This window comes from Channa argus, chromosome 11, assembly GCF_033026475.1.
Source record: "Channa argus isolate prfri chromosome 11, Channa argus male v1.0, whole genome shotgun sequence".
In the NCBI taxonomy this organism is placed as follows: domain Eukaryota; kingdom Metazoa; phylum Chordata; class Actinopteri; order Anabantiformes; family Channidae; genus Channa; species Channa argus.
Window position 1 is genome coordinate 23,962,641 of NC_090207.1, and position 27,404 is coordinate 23,990,044.

At 38.5% G+C, this 27,404-nt stretch overlaps 1 protein-coding gene across 4 annotated transcripts; it reads left to right on the forward strand.

The window, feature by feature from the left end:
- ppp3cca (protein phosphatase 3, catalytic subunit, gamma isozyme, a) lies at positions 1 to 27,403 on the forward strand. 4 transcript variants are annotated; one of them, XM_067520941.1, is made up of 15 exons: positions 1 to 335; positions 740 to 819; positions 5,357 to 5,554; positions 7,994 to 8,118; positions 12,600 to 12,711; positions 15,167 to 15,312; positions 15,484 to 15,623; positions 17,079 to 17,156; positions 17,244 to 17,338; positions 17,458 to 17,583; positions 18,268 to 18,345; positions 20,026 to 20,110; positions 20,990 to 21,087; positions 22,712 to 22,738; positions 24,450 to 27,403. In XM_067520941.1, exons 2-15 carry the CDS (start codon positions 759 to 761, stop codon positions 24,605 to 24,607), a joined length of 1,527 nt encoding a protein of 508 aa, XP_067377042.1. In that variant the 5' UTR covers positions 1 to 335; positions 740 to 758; the 3' UTR covers positions 24,608 to 27,403. The 4 variants fall into 4 exon arrangements, with proteins under 4 accessions (XP_067377042.1, XP_067377041.1, XP_067377043.1 ...); XM_067520940.1 differs by lacking the exon at positions 1 to 335 and having other exon boundaries at positions 398 to 819; XM_067520942.1 differs by lacking the exon at positions 1 to 335 and having other exon boundaries at positions 399 to 819; positions 24,459 to 27,403.
- The last annotated feature ends 1 nt before the right edge of the window (position 27,404 follows it).

Sequence of the window (27,404 nt, forward strand, 5' to 3'; positions counted from 1 at the left end):
ATGTTGTAGGAAATCCACCGCTGCTGCTCCTCACTCACTGTCAGATTAGAGTTTAATCCGAGTAGGAGGTGGGGTAGGAGGAGGAGGATACTCTGTCAAGACGCTGTCTGCATCTCGGGAGGACTCTCGGTCTTTATGCACACTAAATAAACGCGATTTACCCGCTGCTGTTATTTTCTACAATATTCGACCTGTACATAAAAGATGAAACGCCAGTCCTGTGAAGCCGTGTTTGCCTCTTCGCCGACTTGCCAATACGTTAAAATGTTAGCTGGCTAACTAGCTGAAAAAGAATAACTAAATCGGATTAGCTGCTAACGGCAGCCTCCGTCTAGGTAATATCCTGGTATTTTTATTTATTTATTTTTTTTTTTACTGTGGTTGAAAACTGTTGGCTACACCACAAAAGCTCACCACTGTTTTTTTTTTTTTTTTTTTTTTTTGATACATGCCTACAAGTGTGTCATTATTGCTACTTTGTGCTTTTATTATTAGCTAGCATTGATGTCGCTGCATGCTAGCCCGGTTATTAGCTAGTCAGACCTCGACAATAGCAGGAGCTCCTTCACTAGCTAATTTGTTCTGTTTGGGAAGTGCGAACAGAAAAGGAACTTAGTGCCTCCGAGTCTAACCAAAAGTCAACACGGAGCTGACAGCCTGACGGATGCGCTAGCTTGTTCCCCAGACTAGCTGGCAAGAGAACTGTACAATATTTTAACTGTACACTATTTGAAATTAGCCTCCAGCTTGAAGCCAAGATGTCAGGAAAGGATAAAGACAAACAGGAGAAACAGTCCACAACGGAGCGGCTGATAAAAGGTGAGTTTTTCTTCAATGCTCCACCGTATTCTACTCCATCAGAAATGCTTAAAGTGGCAACTAACCCATGAATTGAAAACCACCTGTAGCTTTCGGAATAACTTTATTATCCAATAGTCTCATAAACGTAAAAAGGCAAATGACTAAATTTAATTCTGATTTATTTTTTATTTTTTTTGTATTTTTTTATGATTCAAATTAAAGGCGTTAGTGCTGGTCATTTTTACCAGAAGATGCTCACGTATCTTGTGGATGCGACTGAATCAGGGGAACGTTTTCTGATCGCTAAGGACAGAACTTCACAGTTGTCCACTGACAAATGTTATATGCAACCGCATAGGCAAGAAGTTGTCCTATGTCAGTGCCCAATCTCCTTGACATTTAGGATGGATCCAATCTTAAATCACAAGACAGTTTAAAACTGACTGGAATTCCCAAGCTTCGCTCAGGTTACTAGCAGAGCTTGACGAGATGGATTCCTTCACACTGAGGTTGTTGTGGCCCATTGGACTGACAGGACACCATTTGTTGTGTCTGCTCAAGACAGGGCAGGCAGAGCCAATTGTAAGGTATCTCCAAAGAGAGAGAGAGAGAGAGAAAGACTGAGTGAGCCCAACCTCATCCCTGCCACCGCCACTGCTGCTTAATGCCAAAGCAGTTTACATCCCTGTCTGTCTATAAGGGCACTGGAAGAGTGTCCTGCCAGGGTAGTGGAATGCTGAAGTGTGAGCCAGTAGGGTGAGGGTGAGTTAATTGTGGAAAGAATCTCCCCAGCAATGTTCCCAACATAGCCAGCCACATGGTGGAGAGAGCAGAGAGAATAGGAACTTGATAAGGTAAAAGACAGAAGAAAGAGAACTGTGTGATAGGGTGGAGCCCCAAGTTAACATATTGTAATAAAACCTCAGACATACAGTGGTTTTATCCAGACATTGTTTTTGGTGTATGTGTATGCTGCCAGTGTTTCCAGTGGAACTTGTGGCTGTTGCAGCACCTAAACTGGTAGAGTTAAACTAAGACTAATGCTGCTCCACTTGTGTAAGTCAATAGTTAAGCTCATTCCCTGCTGCGTATTCCAGTCGACCTGGTTAGTCAATCATTTGGTCGTTTAATATTTTTCCCTAGGCTGTGTGTGAATTACGCTAAACAGTAAGCTAAATAAGGGTATGGTGCCACCTGTATGCACTACAGATTTGTACTGAAAACATTTATTTATTTATTTTTACATTGTTGAGACAAAGACTCATAAGCCGTCTTTGATGAAAATTGAACTGAATTGCTGATGTGTGTTTAAGTTTGACCCTGTGTGCCTGAAATAAAATCAAAGAGAGGGCCAGAGGGGAATGTGTGCTAGTACTACAACGCCATGCGATTGACTTACAGAGATGATGAAAAACCCGAGGCCTGGCTATTTAGCCTACGAGGGTAATGCATTCACTGATAATTAGAGCAATCTGAAGTGGACTTCATGATTCATCCAGCCCCAGTCTGCTCCATTCATCTCCACCCAGCCGCATCTTTGTAATTCAAACCTCGTCTATTGTGATGATTTTTGGAACAATGGTGAACATTTTCTAGATGCTGGCTCATATCACTGTCCAAAAACACATTATCCTTTTTGGGCAGGATGGCAGATAGTAGTGTCTTTGTTTCTTGAGTCGTTTGTTGTCATGCCAGACAGAGTGTGGGTGTTGATGCAGTGCAGCAGTGGCCTACTGTGTGTCTGTGTCTTTGAGTTCATCAAACATTAATGCTAATTAGGTCAGGCAGACTCTAATAAGAAACCAGTCTCAGGATTGTGGCAGCTTATTATTTTTAACCAAACATTTTTCTTCATTGGGTTACGCTGTGGGAAAATAAGTGGCTCACTTCACTTAGTCTGCACTGTTGTTGCTTTTTTTTCATCACAGTGCATCCTGTTTGGACTGCTGTTTACTGGCAGCCAGACATTCATTTGTATCTGTGTTTGAACGGACTGGTCCAGCCTTGATTACAAAGGCAACCCCCCCCCCCCCCCCAGAATTAGTTATTATTGTTATTTTTATTACCAAGGGGCAGCAGGATCGCCCTTATTGGCTTGGATAGAGAGTTCAGTTCTTTGGTATTGAGACCAGCTATTATTGTCCAGCATGGGTAATCTCCACCAGGCTCCAGGCAAATTCTCATACGTTTAGTCAGCATGGCTTTTTCCTGAAATGTTTCACGGTCTGGTTGTCTCATGCCCACAATGTATCTTATTTTGTGTCATCATTTGTTTTATTTTATTTTTTTGTTTGTTTGTACTGGAGCTTCCCTCCAGTGTGACCAGGCTTTTAAGTAAACAGCCCCTGAATCTGAAAGCCCTTGCTAATAGAGGCTTTACCTAATCTGTTCTTAAGGCTCGTACCTCAGCTTACAGCTCTCCTTGCAGCGGTGCCTCATAGGCTGGGGGCACTTTGTATTTTATTTATACCTCACTAGTCAAATGCATGACCGCCAACTTGCAACTGGGCTCTAGGTTTTCTGCTGCAGACCTCGCTAAACTCTGTGGTCTAAATAACATCAACTACTTGCATCTCCTGACTCAAATACCAGCTACAGTCACTTATTAAAAGGCTTTTCTTCATTGTTCTTGCAATTAAAAAAAAAAGTGTCGAAGATTTCTCTGAAGTCCAGACTTGCATACAATACTGGGTGAGAAATGAAGACCGTTGGGCTACCTCGGCTCTCACGCTCCACATCTCTGATTATCAAACACCCACACTAAAACTCATCAACGCTTTTTTTTTTATAGTGCGTCTAATTTGCTGTGTAGGTGTGACAACATTCTCTCTCTTTGTTTCCCATTCATAGCCGCTAGCTCTGCTTATCACATAAATACTGCTGATCTCCACCAGCTGATAATAGCTATTTGTATCACATTTGGTGACACCCGATATCCTGGGCACTCAACTGTGAATTGATTTATATGATATCAGGTATCCGGAATAAAACCATTAGTGCCCATTCAGGAAAGATGTTCTGTGGTGTAGCTAGCATTTTAAAAACTTCTTTTGTGATTTTTACACTACCTAAGTGACCCATTTTGTTCCATACTTGATGTATTTGACTTGTGCCTGGCCTGTTTTTTTAGGTGTACCAGCTGTGATCCCCTTTTACCATGCAGGACCTGCAGGTTAGAGGGTTTGGATCGCACTCTGCTGTTGTTTTGAACATGGGAATCTCTATAAGTTGTGTCACCTAATGAAGCTAGTTTGGAGTTTTACATACATTTAGATGCCCTGTCATTCTTAGCTTTAAAAGTATTGACCTTTTGTAATGGCTATAAAAGGATTGTGTACGTGGTGTGGAGCAGATTACTAAGGGAGAGTGGGTCAAGTGAGGTGCAGGACATCTTACACAGCGCCTGCTTGGTATTATCATGTAGGTGTATGCATCCCTCATCTTGTGCCAATAGCTTCATCTTGGCACACTAAACGCAAATGTCAACCCCCCGTGATTACAACTTACGTTAATGCAGTCCAAGATGGAGCATATCTCTGCAGCTCCATGTTTCTGTCTTTCTGGGGTCATATCGTTCTGTACTGTAGAGATGCAGATTCTTGAAATTGTCTCTTGAGTATGTTGACGTTTTCAATTTGGACAAGCAATTTACTGAGCTGAAGCTGAATGTTTGACTGAGAGAACTGAACCTCTTCGACCATAACAATGATCAAATGACTCAATGTGAATGGACAGGGGGAAGTTTTATTACTCTGAGAAAATTAGAAACCCATTAACATTTGAGGCTTTATTGATGTGAGAGTTGTACCATGAAAAAACAACTTTAATGGATTTTTTAAAAGTCCATTTATCATTTCATACTTATTTTGGTTTGGGTGGTTATTTGTGCTGAATTATTAGAAATGTAAACAGAAATCACTATGCTACCCAGGAGCGAATTATGTTATTTTTATCTAATTGACAACATTATAGAATGACTTGGTACTTTTTCTAATTTAAACTTGTTTTCAACAATCCCCAAACAGATGCTGAAACCAGCAATTAATTGCCTCTACCCACACATGTCTGTCAGGGTGCAGCCTGGATTAGCTTGTTCATCTGTGCTGCAGACTGCCATTGCTGTCCAAACATGATCAAAAACATGTGTGCTAGACACAGCTCCACTGGATGACTTGATTCTTCATTAACAATTTCTCGACCAGGGCTTTTGGAATGAAGAAGCATGTCACACAGTGGAGAGGTTTTTCTGGCCAGTGTTTTTTTTTTTTTTTATTGTTTTGTATTGTTAAAAATAACAATAAATTATTGTTGGGGGGGGGGGGTACACTTTGCTGTACACAAAGCACAGCAACAGCATACTACTACTACTACTGAACAAAGCTGTAAAACTATTGATTTTGATTGTGTTTGCTTTGTTCTAAAGTTTGTATGCAGATATGACTTGTGGCCAAACATATAGTTGAATTGTTCTTTTGTCATATTAAAAATATGTACAAATGTTGTAATATAGTTTATCTATATTGCTCACCCCAGTTTTTTTTTTTTTTTTTCCCAGCTGTGCCATATCCTCCACAACATAAGCTGACTGTGAAAGAGCTGTTTGAAGATGGCAAGCCCAACGCCGAACTTCTTCGCAACCACCTCGTCAAGGAAGGCAGGGTTGAAGAAGACGTGGCCCTTAAGGTCATCAATGATGGGGCCAACATCCTCCGCCAGGAGAAGTGTATGTTAGAAGTGGAGGCGCCTATAACAGGTAAGCCTACAAAGGGACAAAGTCCTCTATCTGGCACAGCTAGATGTCTTTTTATTAGTAAATCCTCCTTTGTTGAGACCATCTTCTGGCTAGAAGCTAGAGATTCAAACATAAACTAAATATTGGCCTCACACCTACGCTGCACCTTTAAGCAAGACACTGAATCCTTAACAGCACTAGCAGTGCTGTTCTGTAACTGACCCTGACCGTTGAACACCTTACAAACTTTAACAGCCTCTTGTGCAAGATGGCCCAGAAGTCTACCATTACTACTCTGACAAGTAGTTTGAAACATTAACTGTCGGATGCAGAGTGAATGAGTCATTTCAAGGCAGCATAGAAAGTGTTGTGAACAAAATATAAACACCAACTGAGGCAAGATTCCATTGCAGCACTCTCTGTATGCTAGCAGCTGGAATATGCCCACTTCTATGCGAGATCCAAGAGCTATGCAGGCCGATTCAAGTCATGTCAGCTCTTACCTCTTTGCTGATTTTTCCATATGTTCAATCCAAACGTACTAAGAAACATGTTCTCAGGAAAACATTTATTTAATTCAGCTTAACAAAAATCAAAGACACTTCTATACAAATTGAAATTCCAATATCATCATTTTGTTTTGGACATAAAAATGCTCAGTGTGATCTGTGTTTTGAGAAAACATTCCCTTCACTGTCCTCTGTGGTGCTGTCATCATTTACCGTTGACATGTGTAATAATGTCACACTCCCTCTGCCATTATTGAGACAAAACCTTATTATTACAGTGGTTACAAGTCATATTAAACATCTTGCTGTTATTGCTGAACCTGGTTATATTGTTTAGTATTAATAGTGCCTTCACAGATCCAACCCCACAGCAGCACAGATGCTGTTTACAATTGTTATATACTGTATAACAAGTCAGATGGTCCCAGGGCACAGAGCCCTGATTAAAAATAAGTAAATGAAATTTCGATTTGTCAGACCACAGGACAGTTTTCCATGTCTCAGTCCATTTTAAATTACCTTAAGCTCAGAAGATGTTGATGTTTCTGGTGATGTGTATTTATATGGTTGTTTCTTTCCAGGGTAAAGTTTTAACTCACATTTGTGGATGCAGCAAAAAACTGTGTTCACCGACAGTGGTTCTCAGAGGTGAATTTAAACCCGTAGAGGGATTTCCACCATAGAAACAGGTCTGTTTTTAATATAGTGCTGCCACAAAGCGCAGAAGATCACAGCAATTAAATATTAGTTTTTGGCCTTGTCCTCTCAGATTCTCACTTTCTATTATTTACAGTCAAATTAGGTTCAAATGATTTTTAAATAATAGCGTTTTGTATTTACATACAGTGCATCCAGGAAGTATTCACAGTGCTTAACTTTTTTTTTTTTTTTTTTTTTAATTTCCTTAAAATTCTACAAGCAATATCCCATAATGACTACCTGAGAGAATTTTGTTTAAAATATTTGCAAATGCATGAAAAAAAAAAAAACCTCACATGTACATAAGTATTCACCACCTTTGCTTAATACTTTGTTGAAGCACCCTTACCACTAATTACAGGCTCCATTGTTTTTGAGGATGATGCTTGGCAAACCTGCTTTTAGGCAGTTTCTCCCATTCTTCTTTGCAAAAAATTTTTTTTCCTCCAATCAATATTTGACTCATATATATATATATATATATATATATATATATATATATATATATATATATATATATATATATATATATATATATATATATATATATATATATATATATACTATAAAATATAAAGAATTCTTTTTTAAATTTGATCAATTTATGAATAAGGCTGTAAATTAACAAAATGTGGAAAAGGTTAAACACTAATTCTTTCCGGATGCCCTGTAATATATACAATCCTTTTCTCAAAATGGGGTTCGTTTGGGGGGTGTACTCATAATTGATAACATTAAATCACTAGATATTTGTTAAAACCCGCCTACATACATAGGATGGTTATATAGGTTAAAAGGTACATAATTGGGCTAACCATTGCTGAGTCAAATATTGATTTGAGGAAAAAAAACTATATTTCACAGACAATGAAATGTCAGATTGTGCAACATCTTCCAATAAAAAAAATAGAAATATCCGCAATTACTTAAAGTTGAAAGGTTTGGTGGATTTGCACCTTTCTGACCAGCACTGGCACTAGTGCAGAGCAATGTGTTCAACTAAGGCTCATCCTTTTGACCTGTCAGAGATTTCTGCTGGATTCATACTTTTATTACCATGTCAGTGTAATTTGATAAAGTGTAAAGAGCAAAGCAGAGCTGGCCAAAGAAGAGAGAGTGCATTCCAAGTGCCACATTATTTTAAGCCGCATACTTTAGTTTTAATGTACAGAGCAATTAGACTCTGCAAGGAAAGATGGGTTTTGAAAATAGCTGTATGCCTTGTTAACAGCAGTGTTTTTTTTTTCTGCAGTATGTGGCGATGTCCATGGACAATTTTTTGACCTTATGAAGTTGTTTGAAGTGGGAGGATCACCCAGTAGCACGCGATATCTCTTCCTCGGTGACTATGTAGATCGAGGATACTTCAGTATTGAGGTAAGTTACTATCTCTTCTTATTTTATATCTTTATTATGATTTATTGGAGCTTTTTTGCCCTCTCTTAAATGTAAACTCCTGCCTTAAACTGTACTTGTCCATGATGTCAGTAGGTGCATCTCAGGTCTCTTATAAGATCCTTCCTCACTTCTCTTTGCCTGGCCCTGGAAGCCAAATCCTCTTAAATCTCTCTAAGGAGCGAGGATCGAAGAGCAATGTTTGAGGACAAATAAGTGAGGATACACAGGTCATCCTTCGTGAAATTTTGTTCTGGATAGACACACCCCTTTATCGCAAATGTGTTAGCTATTGGATGCTGCAAGTGATCAGACTCCTCTAAAAGTGCATCGCAACATCCATGCGGTTTTATTATTGAAGTACACTTGTAGCAGAACCTTTTCAACAATTTTAGGCTTTCATTTTATTTGATTTCAGATCATTCATCTAGCAAGTTCTTCATCTGTGTTAACTGTTAATATTATTAGCAAAATAATACAATTTCTGTATTTATCCGAAACACTTTTCTCTTCAATATCATTTTTTACAATGTAAGATTATGGACAGGAGGAAGTGGAATCAGTTTTTATTATTTATTTATTTAAGTATTTTATAATATGTATATACTTTAGATTATTGAGCACAGTTAAAATACAGAGTTTAGAGGAGATAATGTTTAATTTTTCCAATAACGCATTTCCTTGTGTCTTCTGTCATTGTGTCTTCTTCATCATCTTTAGTGGAAGTGGAAAGAAAAGACAAGATGATGTTTTTAAGAGACTTGGGATGTACCCAGTGTGTTGCTGGCTAACACTCTGCTGTGTGTATGCTAATGTAGTGTATGTGAATAAAGGTCAGTAGCTGACAGGAGTTGATGTAATAAAGACACACTGGACAGTGGCGTGTATTGTATTGATTATCATTAAGATCTATGGACAGAATACTTATGGAATTAATTCTTACTGCAGTGCTTTCAGGAGCTTCCTTCACTGGTCCTTGACCAATTGTATTTTGCTTTCAGAAATTCTATTTGAATGACAGCTCTAAAGGGCACAGTTCATACATGCTGATTGGAACAGTTAAAAATAAGACAGAGGATGGGAACAGAGAGCTGTAGCTTGGCTGTAAAAGCTGAAACCACAGTGCCAGGAACTGCAGTAGATAACATGAAATTATGTTGCTATTGATTTAGATAAATAAAAATGATAGGGTACCCGTGGGACTAGTGAGAACCTCAAGTCAGTATCATGTATATTCTTACCCACAGTACAGCAGGGTCTCTCTTGTCGGTTATGACTCAGCATCAGCATTATCAAATTGGTCCTGTGCAGTTTTCAAAGGATGTGATCTGATTGTAGTACTCACTGTGGAGTAAGAGGCCTTGTTCTGTCATTTAAGGTGCAGTACAGAAATTGTATTTCAAAATATGCCAGTTTTACAGATGTCGCAGGGTATGACTGCATATGTGGGAAAAAAGCTGTATGAATGTGAAGGAGCTGTAATGTCTCATAAATGTTAGTGATGCTCCTTCTGTCTATCTCATCTGGGGCTGAGGAAAACATTATTTTACTTCACTTTATTATCCCGATGGGAAATTGAACTGCAGAAGACAAACACACACACACACACACACACACACACACAGAACTGACAGTCCAAGATAATCACAGACATAAAATTTATAGTTTATGTAGTTTACACAAATATGCAGAGTATATTTGAAAATGTGAAAAATGACCATTACCAGACATTTGTAGCTGCCATCACATCTTTGAGGCTAAAGGCTTGAGGCTACATTCACCACTTCTAGCATAACACACCTGACTATCTGAGCGGTTGGCTGTAAAGTTGCATCTTGGGTAATGTAGACACAAGATTTCAACAAGAAAGAACAATGCTAGGAATTTCTTTATTTAGAAATAACATTTCAGATTTTTTTTAACTGTCATAATTCACAAGGGAAATATGTTCTTTTTATTGACATAGATGGTGCAAATGGTTGTTTTTTCCATTTTAAGGCAAAACTGATTAGTCTGACGTAGAGTTAATTTTAACATCCTGTAACCATACAGTTCTCCAATGAATATATCCAATGAAGAAAGAGAAAAGAGTATTTCTTAAGGCTGGTGGAGATGGTCAACAGGGCAGTATGATAACATTTTGATCAGCCTGTGGGGCCTTTTGATGGGCCTTGGGTCATACACTGAGGTGCATGAAATGCCATAGATGAAAGGAAGAGACTGAAACAGCATAGGGAATCATTGACAGATGCCAATGTAGGGGTTGTAGGGCTTAAAGCACCCCTAACCCAAAGTGCAGAAGTTGCTGACCATTTCTCCACTGGAAGGCTGGTTCAGTTTGTCTGAGCTACAGTGCTCATCAGTGTCAATCTAGTGCTCCTCCATCTACTGCAGCTGAAGCTTAGGTGTGATCACAGAGTAGGGTCTAGAGTGTACATCCGGCTGTCAACACTGTGTCGTATCTAATATATCTAATATCTAATATGGAAGCAGCTAATTATAAGTAATGGGCCATGCATTGTATCTTTGAATCACACACAGTCAAGCAATTATTCTAATGAAATTAAACGCATGTGGGCAAGAGAGTTTTTTTCTTTTTTAATAGGATTAGCTGTAATTGGATTACTCTTGTCGATTTCTTGCTGTATGGTAGCAAGTAACACGGTAACAAAAATGTTCACTGGTTGAAAGCTATTTCCAATTTGCCTATTAATTAATTAGTTGATCGCTAATCATCAGTTCTACTATTTTAATATCAAAAATGAAGACTGTTCTGTGGTTCCAGCTTCGAAGATCCTATACATTTCACACTCATTTATAGTTAAATAGTAAAGCAAATGTTTTTGATTTATGGTCAGGAAAAAAAACAAGCTCTGTGAATATATTCTGGGCATTTGGCTAATTTTCTGACATTTCAAAGATTGAAGGATTAATTGATTAGAGTAAAAAATAAACAGCCGATGAATCAGTAATGTTGATAGTAAATATTGGTCAAAATCTACTTTTCATACTTAGCAGCTTCATCTGTGTTGCTGATCTAAAGTCACAAAAGAGGATGTAAAGGAAGGCCACATAGTTTACTTCAGTAACACATAAAGACAGACAGAGAAAAATGGATATCAGGATGTGGTTACCTAGGTAACATACAGAGTGACTGTAGCCTCTTGAAGCAGCGTATTACCTTTGTACGCCAGCAATTTGGCTCATGTGAGCAATCCATTTCTGTCTCTGAGCTCTCCTTTATCTGCTTAGAAATGTGTCTTTGATTCAAGAGTGTGTGTCTGCTGACTTACTCTCCCTTAACACACCAGCCACAGGCTGATGTATTTGTGTGTGTGTGTGTTTTACATACGTGTGTGTGTGTTAGTGTATAGGCTTGAGGTAAAAGTAGCCACTGTTCATCTCTGCCACACAAAGCTGTGTGCCCTTTCTCCTTTGTCTGCCTCCCCCACTCCAGGCTGGAGATGGAGTGCCTGGCTAAAAGAGAGCAGAGGGCTCTCATTAAAACCCATGTCAGCTTCCATGCACTCGAAGACCAATTCCCTTTCTCCACCTCCACACATGAACGATCAAGTCACACTGACACATTTACATACACTTCACATTTCTCTGTTCCTACCAACAATTAAAAGGGTCGAGACAAGGAAGAGTGGCTCCCCCACTCTTTTATTTTTTTGGCACCTATGTGAAGATGCATCTGCTGACACTGGTTACCTTGGCATCTTGTTACAGTGACTTAATAGCAGCCCCTGGTTGGTGCATGTCAAAAGAGTGGGCTGAGATTGGCAAGAGGCAGCTATAGAGCACGTAAGAGAATAGAAGTTCATTTGGATTGTAAATGCTGTTCAGCTTTTCATAGTGTGTGTGTGTGTATGTGTTTTAATTACACCCCCTACTATTACCAGTGCAAAGCATCCTTTTCCTTCTTCTACAAGATGAGCTTGTGAAAAGAAAAACACATGTTTCTGCGCTGTTCCACAGTTGCCTAATAGCACAGCATGGGTACATTTCAATATGACAGGAATTGATTTAGTTCTATTATATGAAAATCTCTTGTAGACTGTTACCGCAATACGAAACATAACTTGACTTTGTCAAGGTCACTTTCTGACTGATAACAAAGACAAATAAGCAGGGCCAAGTGTGCGGGTGTATGGATTTGTTAAATTTGACAGTCTTCATGTAACTGCAGTGATATGAAGCCAGCTACAGTGCTGAAAGCTGGGAAGCATTTAGATATATTTTGCTGTTTTGTGACATTGTTTTTTAAATGTCAGTAATGGTCAGATTCTATGTAATTCCCCGAATGTTACGATGTGGTACTAATAGCCAGAGAACAGAAAAATTGACAGCTGATTACTACATGTTGGAAATGAAATCTCTAAACACTCTAAAAGATCAGACTTTCAACCTCTGTGCACATCTCTAACTTTCCTTCTCATTACCTCTTTCCACATTTCCAGTGTGTTCTCTACCTCTGGTCGCTCAAGATCAACCACCCTACCACACTCTTCCTGCTGCGTGGGAACCATGAGTGCCGGCATCTCACGGAGTACTTCACCTTCAAACAAGAATGTAAGTGCAGCACCACTCTCAGCCACATGAAGGCCAAGACTAGTCTGCTCCTATGCTGTATGTATCACTTCAGGCTTTTAGTAATAAGGTCCTGGGTTCAAAAAATGGCGAGGTGTAAGGTGTAGGTGTAGTACTCACAGCACAAGTGCAGGATTGCTATCACAGTCATGTTTGCTAGTATAGCATCCTTTTTTTTTTTCACATAGAAAAAGCACAGAAGAACAAAATTATTTTGAGATATATTACGTTTGAAAGTAGAGTTTCATGCCAGAGAAGAATAACAGTAACTACTGACTTCCCTTAAAAACATGACAAGCTCAGAAAGTGTCCGTGGGAACAGGAAGTCCATCAGAGTCAACAGAGGAGTATCAGATGATGAACTGCTGGAGCATGGAATGGAGAGCAGCCAGGATCACTGTAGATGCTTTTCAGAGAGAGAGAGAGAGAGAGAGAGCGATAGAGAGACAGATACAGAGAGAGAGACAGACAGATACAGAGAGAGAGACATGTAGGGAACCATTAGTATGCACACTCAGAAACAAATACTCTTTGGCAGACAGCAAAGACACCTTGCCAGCTGCAAATAGATTTCATTCACTTCACCCCAGCACCCACTCACACCATCGTCTGTGGACACACGCATTGTATTCTTAAACACTGTAAAATCATTTAACGGTTTAGTTGGTCGCCATTGTGGGGAGAATTTAATACACCTCAAGAATCTCGACGCTGGTAAAGAGTAAACAGATTTGGAACAGTGAGGCTAATTCCTGGCTCATTAATCTTTATTGATGATGTAACACATGATGGCAGCAGCGAAATGAACTCAGAAGTGTAGAGAAATATTTTCTCTGCCAATTTAGAGAAAGATGCAACCAAACTGATCGGGAGATCCTTCATCATGCAGCAAGATAATGACCCAAAACACACTGCCAAAACAACAAAGAGGTTCATCAGGGGCAAGAAGTGGAAGGTTTTCGACTAGCCAAGTCTATCTCCAGACTTAAACACCATGCATTTTACCGGCTAAAGAGGAGACTGAAGGGAGTAACCCCACAAGACAAACAACTGAAAGAGCGAAGGCCTTGCATATTTCGGCAAGACAATGTTAAACCTCATACTGCGTCCATCACAACAGCATGGCTTCGCAGACGAAGAGTCCGCGTCACCAATAGAAACATTTGGTGCATCATGAAACAGAAAATCCAGGCTCAGAGGCCCAGGCCTGTCGTGGAGCTAGAATCCTGCATCAGACGAGAACGGGACAACGTTCCTCTCCTAAAACTCCAGCAACTGGTCTCCTCACTTCCCACACATTTACAGTTGTTAAAAGAAGAGGGGATACTACACAATGGTAAACCTCACCCTGTTCCAACTTTTTCGAGATGTTCTATTTTGAATAAAATGGCTTGATGAGATTTGCAAATCATTGCATTCTGTCTTTATTTACATTTTATACATCGTCCCAACTTCTTTGGAATAGGGGTTGTATATCTGACTACAAGCTCAGTCCTAAGGTCCAGTTGCTAAAAGTCATTCTCATAAACGTTACTTTAAACATGTTTAATATTTGCGTGCGACGTTTGTCACAACTGAGGGAGGTCAAAACTGTGTATATGAACTTGAGACAAAATATGATTCCAAACCAGTTTTTTTTTTTTTTTTTTATTTAAACTATATGCTAAAGACTGTGCTCAGTATGAAAAACATTTTGACTGGCAGCAGACATGAGGTCAGACACTGTGTGTGGGAACTACAGAAATAGTGGAGTGATGCTTCTTTTCTCACAGAGAATCTTTGTTTCATAAACAGCTCAAACCTGTTTCTCTACACTACTCTCTACCCAATGCAAAACTTTAATTTATTGCCTTCTGAGCTGTTCTTTAGTTGAATTGTGTGTTTTGTATACACCAAATGTATCAGGACCCCTGACTTACAAACACTTCAACTTTTGACTCATCAGTTCATAGAAGATTGTCCTAAAAGATCTGAGGATTATCTGGATGTGTTGTGGCAGAATTCAGGCAGTGCTTTAATGCTCTTCTTTGATAGCAGTGGTTTTAACCTCGCCACTATCCTATGGTGCTGTTTCTAAATCGTGTCTTTCAGATAGTGAACTCATAAAAACTGACTTCTATTGAGGTGAGAGAAACCTGCAGTTCTTTAAAAGCTTTCCTTGGAAAATGTGTGACTTTTGCCACTTCTGGGAAGGTTCACTATTTTCTTCTTTCTTTCAAGTCTTTTCCATTTGTATTAGATCTAGTTATTAGGTTACCTTTTTACTTCAATAAATCCAATAATAATTTTCAACTTGTACTTAAACACTTTATTATTAAATATATCATTAGCAGAAGAAATCAGCATGGCGTTTAATATTAGTTCAGAGCAGTGTATCTATGATTAACTTCAGGACTAAACAAATCCATATTTTGTGTTGTCATGTTTTTTGCTTCAGGTAAAATTAAATATTCTGAACGGGTGTATGATGCCTGTATGGAGGCCTTTGACTGCTTGCCCCTTGCTGCCCTGCTCAACCAACAATTCTTGTGTGTACATGGTGGACTCTCACCAGAAATCAACTGTCTAGATGACATAAGGAAAGTAAGTGATCCCCCATGGAGCCAACTCCTGATACAATACTTTGCATACTATACAAATTACTCCTTGCTTAATTTAATTTATTTTAAAGGTGTTACGTACAGTGCATACTGTGTTAGCTTTGAATTGCTGTGTAGTTCATATCAGTCTTAACCGTACACTGTCTGTCAACAGTTAGACAGGTTTAAAGAGCCTCCAGCATTTGGGCCAATGTGTGACCTGATTTGGGCTGACCCGGGTGAGGACTATGGCAGTGAAAAGACAACAGAACACTTCAACCACAACTCAGTCAGAGGTTGCTCCTACTTTTTCAGGTATTAAATCAAAGTTATCTTCTCCTTTCGCAGCTTCACCAACATCACTGTTATCAAACACAGAGATAAAACTAAACCCCTGTTCACCACCATTAAAATATTGATTTGATAAAATTTTTAAAAGTTTAACAAGTAAAAAAAAAAAAAAAAACAATAAGCAATGCTAGTGTAATAGTAAATAAAGTGCATCACACAGGGTAGAGGATGTAGCTTCAGTTTTTGTACATGTAGGTCAAGCGGCTCATTGAAGTACTTTCAACAACAGCCCTCTCCAAATATGTTAACGGATAAAAACAGCTTGTTGGAAATAGGTTGCACAAATATGACTTTTACAAATTAGGCTAACGGCTGCAAAAAGTGGCTTCATAATTTGTTCAATGAAAAAGATTTTCGGATTGGTCAAGAGCAGACAGTCAAAATGAAAAAAACAGCGAGGCAGTTATGTCTATACTCTTTATGCAAGTTTTAAAGTATACTATGCCAAATTGTTTAAGGTCATGATATCAAAGTTTATTAGTTGGTTTGAGTACTTTGGTGCTGGCCTTGCATCATTCCTTATACTGCAGGCCTATTGTCACTGTTGGCAAGTTCAGTTACATGTCAAGATATGTGGAGATGTATTTTTTCTAAATTAGCACAGAACTAAACATGGCATCGCTGGTAAGATGATCTGTCCAGAATGAAACATCTCAACTACCACTGGATGGATTGTCGTAAAACCTTGACTTGGGGGACCCATCATTTGATATTTCCCTGACTTTTCATCAAAGATTGGTTAGAACTGGTTAGAAAGCATTTTAACCATGGATCAAACTTTCATTTCTTTAGCATTTTGATTTATGACTAAATATGTGAAAACTGAGTGACATTTCTAACAGACTTAGCAGTAGCTCTGTCAGTTGGTGGGAGGCATGGTGGCACAGGAGTTCGCACTGTCGCCTTAATGCAAGAAGGTTCTGCTTTTGAACCTGCCAACCAGCCTTACTCAGAACTGGGGCCTTTCTGCATTTCATTAAAATGCAGTTTTATAACAGTGTAGAGTAAACTGGTAAGTTTTTGAAATAAATTTTTACAGAAATGAAAAGACACTTAGATTATATTAGATTTAATGACCAGATAATGCGACTAAATTTTCCATTATCAGATGTTTTCCTATCTAAACCGCATAATTACCAGTTGCTCTGAAGTACATTTTACCGTGTGCATATACTAATATAAATGTACAAAGTGATGTCATTCAAGTTGAATATATCATTTGACTTTCTGGAAGTTAAGTTTATTAAATCCCAGAATAAACTATTTACTAGTTGGAACCTAGGAAGGATATGACACACAAACACCTTCCTGCTTTATAAGTAGCACCCATTTAAACCATTATGGTTTAAATTTATAATAAGCTTTAAACTGCTCTCAGAGTTTTAATATGTGGCCCTTTTGTTTCCTTTCATCTTTCAGTTACTCAGCAGTCTGTGACTTTTTGGTAAATAATAATTTGCTATCAGTAATAAGAGCCCATGAAGCACAGGATGCTGGGTAAGTAGAGTTTTTTTTTGTTGTCATTTAATCTCCAGCATATTATAACAGATTTATTTTTGAGTGGATTTTATTTTGGCTGTACAGGTATCGGATGTACAGAAAAAGCCAGACCACAGGATTCCCTTCATTAATCACAATCTTTTCTGCTCCGAATTACCTAGACGTCTACAACAATAAAGGTTTCTTTTTTCTGTTTTCTTTTTTTCGTCTTTTGTCACATTGTTATAGCAGTTTTCTTGTTTGCACCAGGCTTCAATCCTTGAATCTCTCATCCACTCCTTTCTTCTGTCAATCCTAGCTGCTGTGTTAAAATATGAGAACAATGTGATGAACATCCGACAGTTCAACTGCTCCCCCCACCCTTACTGGTTGCCCAACTTCATGGATGTCTTTACATGGTCTTTGCCTTTTGTTGGAGAAAAGGGTAGGCTTTTTCATTTTTATTTTGGGAAAATATGAATGGAAAGCCAGAGAAAAACCCTTTTATTGAGTTGTGTGTGTGAAGAAAGGGCGTGTCATCGGCTTTTTAGAATATCCAGCTCCAAACAGACTCAGAAAGTCTAAGATTTATTTCTCTATTATGTTGTGGAACAGGAGTGAATGCTAAAATGAGAAATTTTTTTTAGTTCATAAAGGTTTTCAGTCTGTAGCAATAACTCATACAGAATTGTAAGACTAGTGCACATGGGCTCATTGCAAATAATGGTATGTACTGGAATCTATTGAAAAAAACATAAATCACATAGCAATTTTTGTAATAATAAATTGCCTTTATGTTTTTGTTTTGTTTTGTTTTTTATTTGCTGAAACTCTCTGGACCCTCCCCAAATGTTTCAGACAAGCTTTATGCTTTTTTTGGATTTCTTTTCTTTTTGTGTTCTATGTGTCAATGAACAGGACATTTGTGTCCCTGAACATGTAGAAATGAAAATTAATCTGAACCTTAAGTTAACAAATGGACACAGCAATAAGTTATAATCAAAAAAACATGTTCTGTCCTGGTTGGGAGAAAAACTACAGTATATAGACTCCAAACACATGTCATACAAACTCTCCCTTAAAACGCATTTTGCATTATTCTAAAGTTTCAAACTTTTTTTCTCCACAGTGACAGAGATGCTGGTGAATGTATTGAACATTTGCTCTGACGATGAGCTGATGTCTGAAGGAGATGATCTTTATGAAGGTAAAATTAAAGGGGTGCAAATATTGGCACTCATTCACTAATAACATGCAAAAAAATTTTTTTATAGTTGTTCTTAAGAAAAATCTGTGTTGTATTTATGACCTTTTCTCAAACCATAGATATTGTTTGTACCTTTCTTCTTTCGCTTATTAATTTTGTTCTCCTCATACAGTAAGTTGTTTTAGTTGTTCCTATTAAGGGGCGGCTATAGCTCAGTTGGTAAAGGCAGTTGCTTACGGACCACAGGGTGAGTGGTTCGATCCCCGGCTATATGTCGAAGTGTCCCTGAACCCCTAACAGCCCATTCCCCCTCCCCAGCTGTGCAGCGCCGGTCCAAGCCCGGTAGAAATTGGGGAGGGTTGCGTCAGGAAGGGCATCCGGCGTAAAAACTGTGCCAAATCAACATGCGGACAATGATCCGCTGTGGCGACCCCGAACTCACGGGATAAGCCGAAAGGAGAGTAGTAGTAGTATTAAGCACAGGTAAATCAGTGGCCATGAAAGGGCATTAGATTGACCATCTGAACAGAAATTGGAAGGAAACTATGAGAAATACTAAAACTCTCCAAAAGAAATCCAAAGATAGGCGAGTTACTACTTTAGTAGTTCTGAAAGGGATGATCTACTGCAGGAAGTCAACAGCAAACAAGCTGTCAAGTTCAGTAGCATCATTAAAAGATGTAAAATAAAACACACAAAAAACATTTATATGATGAACTTGTTCAGCGAAGACTTTATTCAGACAACCAGTTACATTACTGATGCGAGCGGTCAAGTTGCACACGCTCATGTGGTGGCTGAGGGTGAAGAAGTTCACCATGTTGCATGGTGATGTTGTGCAACATAAATTGAAGTGCTAGTGTAGTATTTATAATATATTATTTTATCAAAACCATAATAATTTGTAAAATAATGACAATTTAAAAAAATGTTAATGCTAATAATATTGTAAATTAAATCCCCTAATATTACACAATTGTACAGTTGAGGAAAAAATGATGACCAATGCAACAACGCTTTGAACAAACATGTTAGTACTTAAACGTGCATAAGTTTGGTTTTTAATGTGTGTATAATCTGTTCTTATGTAATGGCAAATCCCAAATAAGGAAACATTGGTGAATGTCATAATTTTTGTAAAAAGTGTGTAAGTGTGTTTTAGGAAGAAATTCCTCGTTAAAACTATAGGTGAATGAGGCGCGTTGATTATAGTTGATAGTTGCTTCAGTCTAAAAATCCTGACATATGCAATGATTGTGGATTGTCTCCAAAATTCTCTCTGTTCCTTTTTTTTTTTTTTTTTTTTTTAAATTCAGGAAATTGCTTTTTCAGTATACTGTTAAAAGTGGATTAAAACAAGTCCTGGAACACAATTAATTGTCAAAGAATGCCTGGAGGTGATTTACCCACAGCACTTAATCATAATTCAACCAATGCCCGCCATGTCTGTAGCTGCTGAAGGAGTGATGCTCCCTGGAGTGCAACTTTGAAACACATCATTAAACACTCAGTTCCTCCCTCAAATGTGTCATCCCTTCATCCATTGTTCTCTTCCCACAAGGCTTTTATACAACACATCGTTCATTTTTAGTAACTGCTAAGAAAAGGGTGTAAACAGCAGTATTGAGTATTCACTGCGGTTTACTTGTGCATTAACCGCACATTCTGCGCTTGGTCCAGGTGGCACGACGGCGATGCGAAAAGAAGTCATCCGGAACAAGATTCGCGCCGTGGGGAAAATGGCCAGAGTCTTCTCAGTCCTCAGGTGTGATGCTCTTTCTTTGATACTCACCTCCCTATCTCTCTCCCTATAGTAAGATATTAACTGGAAAAGGTTGCTGCACATATGTATGTGGAGGGGGTAAGGGGGGTTATATTTTCCAAAATAAAATCATAGGTCACCACAACACTGGCATGTGGGTTGAGTCAGGTGAATGCACCATGAAGTTGTGTTTGAAAACACAATGTTGCTCTGCTAGAATTAATGAGCTGGCATGAGATGAGTCACCATGCACCTAGACTGTATAATGACATTATTCCAGATTAATGCTGCTGCTGCTGCTGCTGCTTGTCACACTGCCGCAAGTGGGCAAGATGTGGGCCAGCCTGTCTTTTAGACGACTCCATATGGGTCACTGGCTTTAAAAGGGTGTTTCAAAAACCAAAAGAAAAGATAACGCAGATGTTAACTGGCAATACAGGAAGTATATTTTTAAATGTAATCCTGAGGTCATTTGACTTTATTATCATTTTTAAGAAGAATTTCTTTTCAGGGGAATTTAATGTGAAATTTAAATTCCCATTGTTAACCACAGTTAACTGTGACCCATTAAAGGAGAGATGGAATAATTAATCAAATTTAAGTGTGTTAATAAAAAAAGTGTGTTGATGCAAGACGTCACACTACTAGTGGCTAAAATGGACACAAGTTGTTATTGACCCACTTAACAGAACCAGGACACTCATTACCTGTTGTCGAGCTGATGGTACGTCGCTCTGTGAGGCAGACAGCAAATAGCAACAGGTTAAACATCCACAGATTATCGAACTCCTGACCTCTTAGTTACAGCACAGACTCGTAACCACCAGGTGTCTGCTGTCCTACTTGCTGAAATGTAATCTGTGTGTTTTGTTGTGGCGCTAGGGAGGAAAGCGAGAGCGTGTTAACACTTAAAGGCCTAACCCCAACTGGAACTCTTCCAGTGGGAGTGTTGTCTGGGGGAAAGCAGACCTTACAAACCGGTAAGTGTGTTTTCTACACAGTATGGCTATTCTCTAATTCTTCCTCACTAGCGGCCATTTCGTGCAGCCTACACCCTGCATGGAGACATTTCTTCACACCATGTCACCATTTGTTTTTCTGTGATTCACTTTGCTTTGAGCAAACTGTTTTGCTTTCATGGCAAAAAAAAAAAATGGTTGGTGTTACCAACTCTGTTGCTTGTGTAGCACATAAAACAACACAAGACACTCATAATACTTTTTCTCCGTGATTCATGTTTGTGAGGAAAGTTACATGGTTTGCAAGGCGGTGTATCATCAGATAGCTGCTTTAAAAGTGTTTGAAGCAGATCAGCAGAAGTTTAGGATCTTTGTGCCTGCCAAAATACAGCACAGAGAAATTCCTCTACCCTCCCTGTCTTGTTAATCCCTTTGAAAGGTTCTAGATCAATGACTGCATGCCCACCACAGGTAGCTTTGACTCAGCCCACCCCCCCCCAAGGTCAGCCTGTTACCTGGAAGTGGCCACTGACCCTCTGATCTAAAGGTCAATGCCAGGTCTCACCCACCACAGGACATGCTGGGAGTCATGCTTTGTTGTGCTTGCCGCTTACAGAAGCTGTAAAGTAATCGAAGGAGAAACCACACGTTGTGACCTTTTGAGAATACCATTGTCAATGTCCGTCCCCCCCCTGGCCACAGAGTTCAGTTGTTAAGCGATTGCGCACCTCCTTCACTTTTTAAGCTACTGTACTACTGCTGACATTTAGGGGGGTGGGGGGTGGGGGGGCTGCTTTTCATTGATCTTTGAGAACATGTATGATAGTAGAGGAAACACAAAGTTCATGGGTTAACCTAGATCAGAGGATTTAAAAGGTTCAGGCTTGCAGGCTAAGACAGATGTTTTCCCATCGCATATCATATAACAGTGCTAAAGGGGAAACGTGGCTAAAATGCTGTTTCTGTTATATTATTCATCTTGAATGTGAAACCATTTCTTTGGGAAATGATTATTCATACCATCATACTTGTTTGTCTTCATTTACATAATCAAATATTTGATACACCTGCAAATTGAATGAGAAGTGAATATAGCTGTGTCTTGTTTCAGAGTAACAAACATTCACTCCCAGAGGAGAAATACTAATCAAATTCAAGCTAACAGCTGAAGTCTTACTTAATTCTTCCAAGTTATTATTATTTTTCTCATTTCAAAGTGAAGCTTATGTGTCCCCAAATTAACAAATGATTTCACGTGGAAATGCAGTGTTACTGTACAAAGGCATCGCCCTTCCTTGTCACTGTTGCACATCTCAGCCTAGTCTTAGCGCTTGGCCAAATCCCCCCTCAGCTCTCCACACCTAAGTCCTCTCGACCCTTGACCACTAACACCATCTTAAATCCCTTGCAGGCCTTCTCACTTTAACCTTCCCACCCACTCACTAACATGATTCGATGATGTTTTTACAGCTGCTGTGATTTTGGCATCCATAAAGACTGTTTCATGGGTGTTGGCCCCATATTCTGCCATCTGTTTCCCATGTTTATCACACCAAGGGTTTACTCTGTATTTGCTGTGATTGGTTGTCTTTGATGACTTTTTCCCCCTCCCCCCACCCCCTTTTCTCAACTCTTATTAACCTAGCTACCATTGAGGCAGCTAAGGCAAAAGGTACGAATGGCTATGTGGCTCCTATCTCGCGTTTGTTTTGTGTGTGTTGTTCACCCTTTAAACACAGCCCCACCCTTAAAAGTAGAATGAAATTAGAATTTAGTCATATTTAGATATAGTATTTTATTGCTGGTTGCTCTTGCATTATCAGTGTCAGTTTTTTAAATGATTTACTTAACAGTTCATTCATAAGGTAAATTGGATTTTGTTTTTTGTTATAATTTTTTCATCGATATTAAATATTTTCAGATGAATGGTATAGAGACACTATTAGAGTCCACTTTAAATAGTAAATAGAACTTTTAATCAAAACTATTTTTAGCAGCCGTGTTTGATCCCGACTTGTCAGTGTACACAAACAGGCTAGTTATGCTTATCAGGTTTGGGACCTGACTTGGCCCCTTGTTGACAAAGATTTCCTGGCTATGGTCACATTGGCATTTCTTGCCAAATGTGGCTCCCACTAAGACCCGGCTAAGATAAGACCAGGGACATCCCCGCTTGAGATATTTTCAAGAGGCTAATCCTGTTACAGCATTTGGCTGCTTCTATTTTGTCTGCCGGCTAAAGGTTGATAGTGGGAGTTGGTTAGTTAGTGCTTCCACAGGTATCATTCATGATAAACGTTCTAAATAATTTGGTTATGAACACATCAAGAAATAGAGCTGACTTAAGCGACAGTGCATTCAGGCAGTGTAATTTGCATACAATTATTTTTTCAGATTGTTTTTGTCAACTCATATTACAAATGTAGTGGAAAAAGTTGGACCTTATGAGTTATTTATTACTTTTAGCCATCATTAACTATTGCTCAGTATTTCAACATTATTATCATTATTATTACTTATTATTATTATTTTAGCTTTTACTTTTAGGGTGTTATTTCAGCTTTTATCGATAACTAAAATGTTTCACCATTAATTGGGGTTTTAACTAGCCCTTTTACTACATAGCTTAGCATGAATTCATTATTTTACCTAGTTATTTGGGCTTTTAACTTTTAGATATTACTCTCTTTTTTATATTAGCTTTTATTTACTGGCTTTAGGACATTACGGATGTTTACTTAGCAAAGTTTGTAACTTACTCGTTATTGTGACAGAATTTGTGTAAATTTGCAAACCACGTGAATCAATTTCTAATTTCCTTTTGGATTCATCTCTAATTCTACTCCACTATCTTCGATGTATTTCTTCATTTGAGCACAAGTGCTTAGTTATCACAGATATCTGGTTGTGCAAGAGTACCAACAACCTTATTTCTATAGCTATAAATCCACCTATATAACTTTCACCCCAGAGTGTTCGTTCAGTTTCTGTTGATAATTAAAATGACTGAAGTGTATGGCTGAACAGTACTTTACAGTTTTCTTTTCATTTGCACGTTTTCTGTCTGGTTTCCCTGGCTGTTTCGGGACTTTACCGTAAGTCTATCAAGTGTGAGGCGTTATGGTTGTATCTTGTCCACTGGTGTGTGAATACTAGGAGTCATTGTTTACCCGTGCATGCATTGTATTCTGTCATCATGTATTGTGTCCTATGCTAATACTGTGTTTTTGTTTATAAAGTGAAATTCCACAAGGAATCCAATTTGATGGAGGCTTATGATGAAGCTAAAACATATGGTTTAGTTTAAAGACAGGAGTAGAGAAGTGACACACAGTGTTTCAGTTACTAAGAAGCTTCTCTTTGGTGCTTTTTCTGCACTCCAGCAATTCAAGGCTTCTCTCCTACGAGGAAGATCCGTAACTTTGAGGAGGCGCGGGGCCTGGACAGGATAAATGAGAGGATGCCACCTCGCAAAGATGGCCAGCAGCTAGACAGCAGCACGATCAACACAAACACCCCCAACAAGAATGGCACTGATTGATAGGCAGCAGAAACGCTAAGCTTCCATTTTCACACAACCCACATCCCCTGACTCATAGCCCTAAACCCCTCTCTTACTGTCTCTCTCTGTCAATCTTTCCATCTGTCGCCTGTACGGAAACTGTCTGTCCATCTTCTCCTCACCCAGACTTGGGTGTGGAAAAGAAGCAGACACATCAGTAGATTAAAAAAAAAAAAAAAAAAAGAAAGAAAGAACAAAGGAGGCCACAGTGCTGTAAAAACACTTCCAGCTGAAAAAAACACAAACGTATGTTATCTGGGGGAAAAAACAAATCTTATTTATTAAAAAATGAAATACATTAGATATATTGTGTTATAGCAGCAGGTCATTGAATGAAGACATTTTGCAGTTGTTCAAATGTATACTGTACACTGACGTCCTAACTTATTCATGTCAAAAAGCTAAAAGTACATTTTATGAATTTAAAGTTACACATTTAGATGAAGCCCTTGTTCACCAGGAGTTTTATTCACTTTTTTATATTGTTGTTCTCCATGTGCTTAGTGAGGGATAATTTCAAATACAAATCCTGTACCCTCAACAGGCTATTTGGATCTACAGTGTTAGGTTCTTTTCAAGGCTATCGAGGTTCTAAATGAAGTGCAGTGTTTGCTTATGTGTGTGTCAGGTTGAAGAGAAATTATATATGTATTGAAGGTTGAAAAGAATAAGCAACGTATGTTATGTAAGAACAGTTACTACAATTTGATATTTTATACTTAAAACAGAAATACAATGTCTTATTTATAAACTTTCCACTAAACTTTGACAAATCCCCAAAGATGCTAAATGTTCAGTATTTTTGCTTCCACAGTAACCAAACAGTTTCTTCCTGTCTTCTCAGTAGTGAATTCAAGCGTTAAGGTGGAAGATTCATGGTTTGTGTGCAGTGATAGTTCTGGCTGGCTGTCCCGTGCTCGTAGGACAGGTTTTCACTTTGATGGCAGCTAGAATGTTCTTGCTCTGCTAAACCAAAAACCCCCCAAAAAAAGGGATCTACAGTACAGCATTCACTCAGTCACACCTGTCAATCCTGTCAATCCTCCCACATCCTGGAAACACTTCTTCTCAAGCACTGAAGTTAAGCCAACACATCACTGATCAGGACAGCATGAGAATGGTGTTTCCTCCCCGGCCATTCTGTTTTGGACAACCAGAGGACATATTTGCTTACAAAGCAGAGGAACTGCTGGCCATGTGGTCCTCACAAAAGACTAAAAAAAGGACTTGCTTGGGAATTTTTCAGTGTGTTTAACACAATTGTTGCAGTTTGATTTGATGTTTTAATGTCAGACACAAAAAAAATGGGGTGTGCTTTCGGGGCTTTCCTTTGTTTAAAGCTGTATTAATGTCTCCATCTATTGTTTATTATACAGTATGCAGATGTTTTTTGAATTGTGAAACCTTATGTATGAAGTAAGGGAAGCTTTTGATGTTCAGTGAAATGACAGCACTTTGATGATGCTGTACCAGGACACAAAGGACTGAGTCATTCCCCTCGGCAGGGATGACACTATAAAAGGTACCACCACCACATTAACAGCTGTCTATCAAGGCCTAACAGTACTGTAATCATCTCAACCATGGCTGACTCATATATTCAGTATATTATTTTTATAACCTGTGGTCTTACTAAGATGGAGGACCATTACCGCTCAGATTGCTGGAGTGCATATGTATTTTTTTCTTTCTTACTTTTTGTCCTTGCAATTCTGCTCTCCACGTCTGAAAACCTCCACTTCTCCTCACAGGCACCCCCAACCCTTTAAGACCTGCTTTTTCTAGAAATCAATCAAGTTACCTGGTGCTCCGACACACCTGACTGTAATTCAGTTTTTTTTTGTTTGTTTGTTTTTTTGTCAATCAAGAAAGGAGGAAGGAGAAATACGCTTTAAAATTTGCAGTTTTTATTTTATATTTTATTTTTGTAAATGAGGCGTTTGGACCCGTGTGCTATGGTACTTTGGCCACACATGTCAAGATCAGTATAGTTGGATGCAAAAGTTTCCATCCCCTTATTTGAAAATGGCAAAAAGGGTAAAACAAAGATTTCTGTCCTAACATAATATGCACATTTACTAGTACAAATTTTCCTTATTCGTTATCAAGGGCGATGCAAACTTTTACACCAATATAAATTTCATTAGATAATGAAATGTTTACTTTTCATTTGCATTAAAATGGCATGAAAGGAAATGCAAACATTCCCTTACATTATATTCAGTTAGTGCAAATGTTCTTTCATCATCAGTGGTAACAACACTGGTCAAGAAGTGTATAAAATAATGTGCAAAGGTTTGTTTCCCCCTTGACAAATTCATTAAAAACAATTAAATATCTTATTATGGAACATTTGTGCTGGCTGAATGTGCATTAAAATTTGTATGTATTTGTTTGAAAACAAAAAAATGTTTTTATTTTTGACATTTCACAATAAGGATATGCAAACCTTTGCACCCAACTGTATCTGTGTGTGGATGGTCCAGGAATCCACATCTTTAAAGATTAAGTGTCACTAATATTTATCGTGAAAAGCTTAATATTTTCAAATTGTTTGTTGTTATGTTCAATAGACTTCTGGGAAAGCTTCCTAAACTTTTAAGTATTTCAGTTTACAGTCAAGACTGTGATGTTGAGACTCGTTTTAAAGGTAAGGCTTTACTGGGTGAGCCATACAGTATATTGACCTCCTGTTAGGTCCTATACATATCTTGCAGAATGTAAGAAATATTGTTCATTAAAATATTAAAATAGCTGTTAAAAAAAAAAAAAAAAG

What these genes read in the sequence shown, in the direction of transcription:
- ppp3cca (XM_067520941.1), top strand. Translation starts at nt 759, where the DNA reads ATGTCAGGAAAGGATAAAGACAAACAGGAGAAACAGTCCACAACGGAG. An exon ending in AACGGAGCGGCTGATAAAAG is followed by an intron (nt 820 to 5,356) that starts GTGAGTTTTTCT and finishes TTTTTTTCCCAG; the next exon opens with CTGTGCCATATCCTCCACAA. An exon ending in AGTGGAGGCGCCTATAACAG is followed by an intron (nt 5,555 to 7,993) that starts GTAAGCCTACAA and finishes TTTTTTCTGCAG; the next exon opens with TATGTGGCGATGTCCATGGA.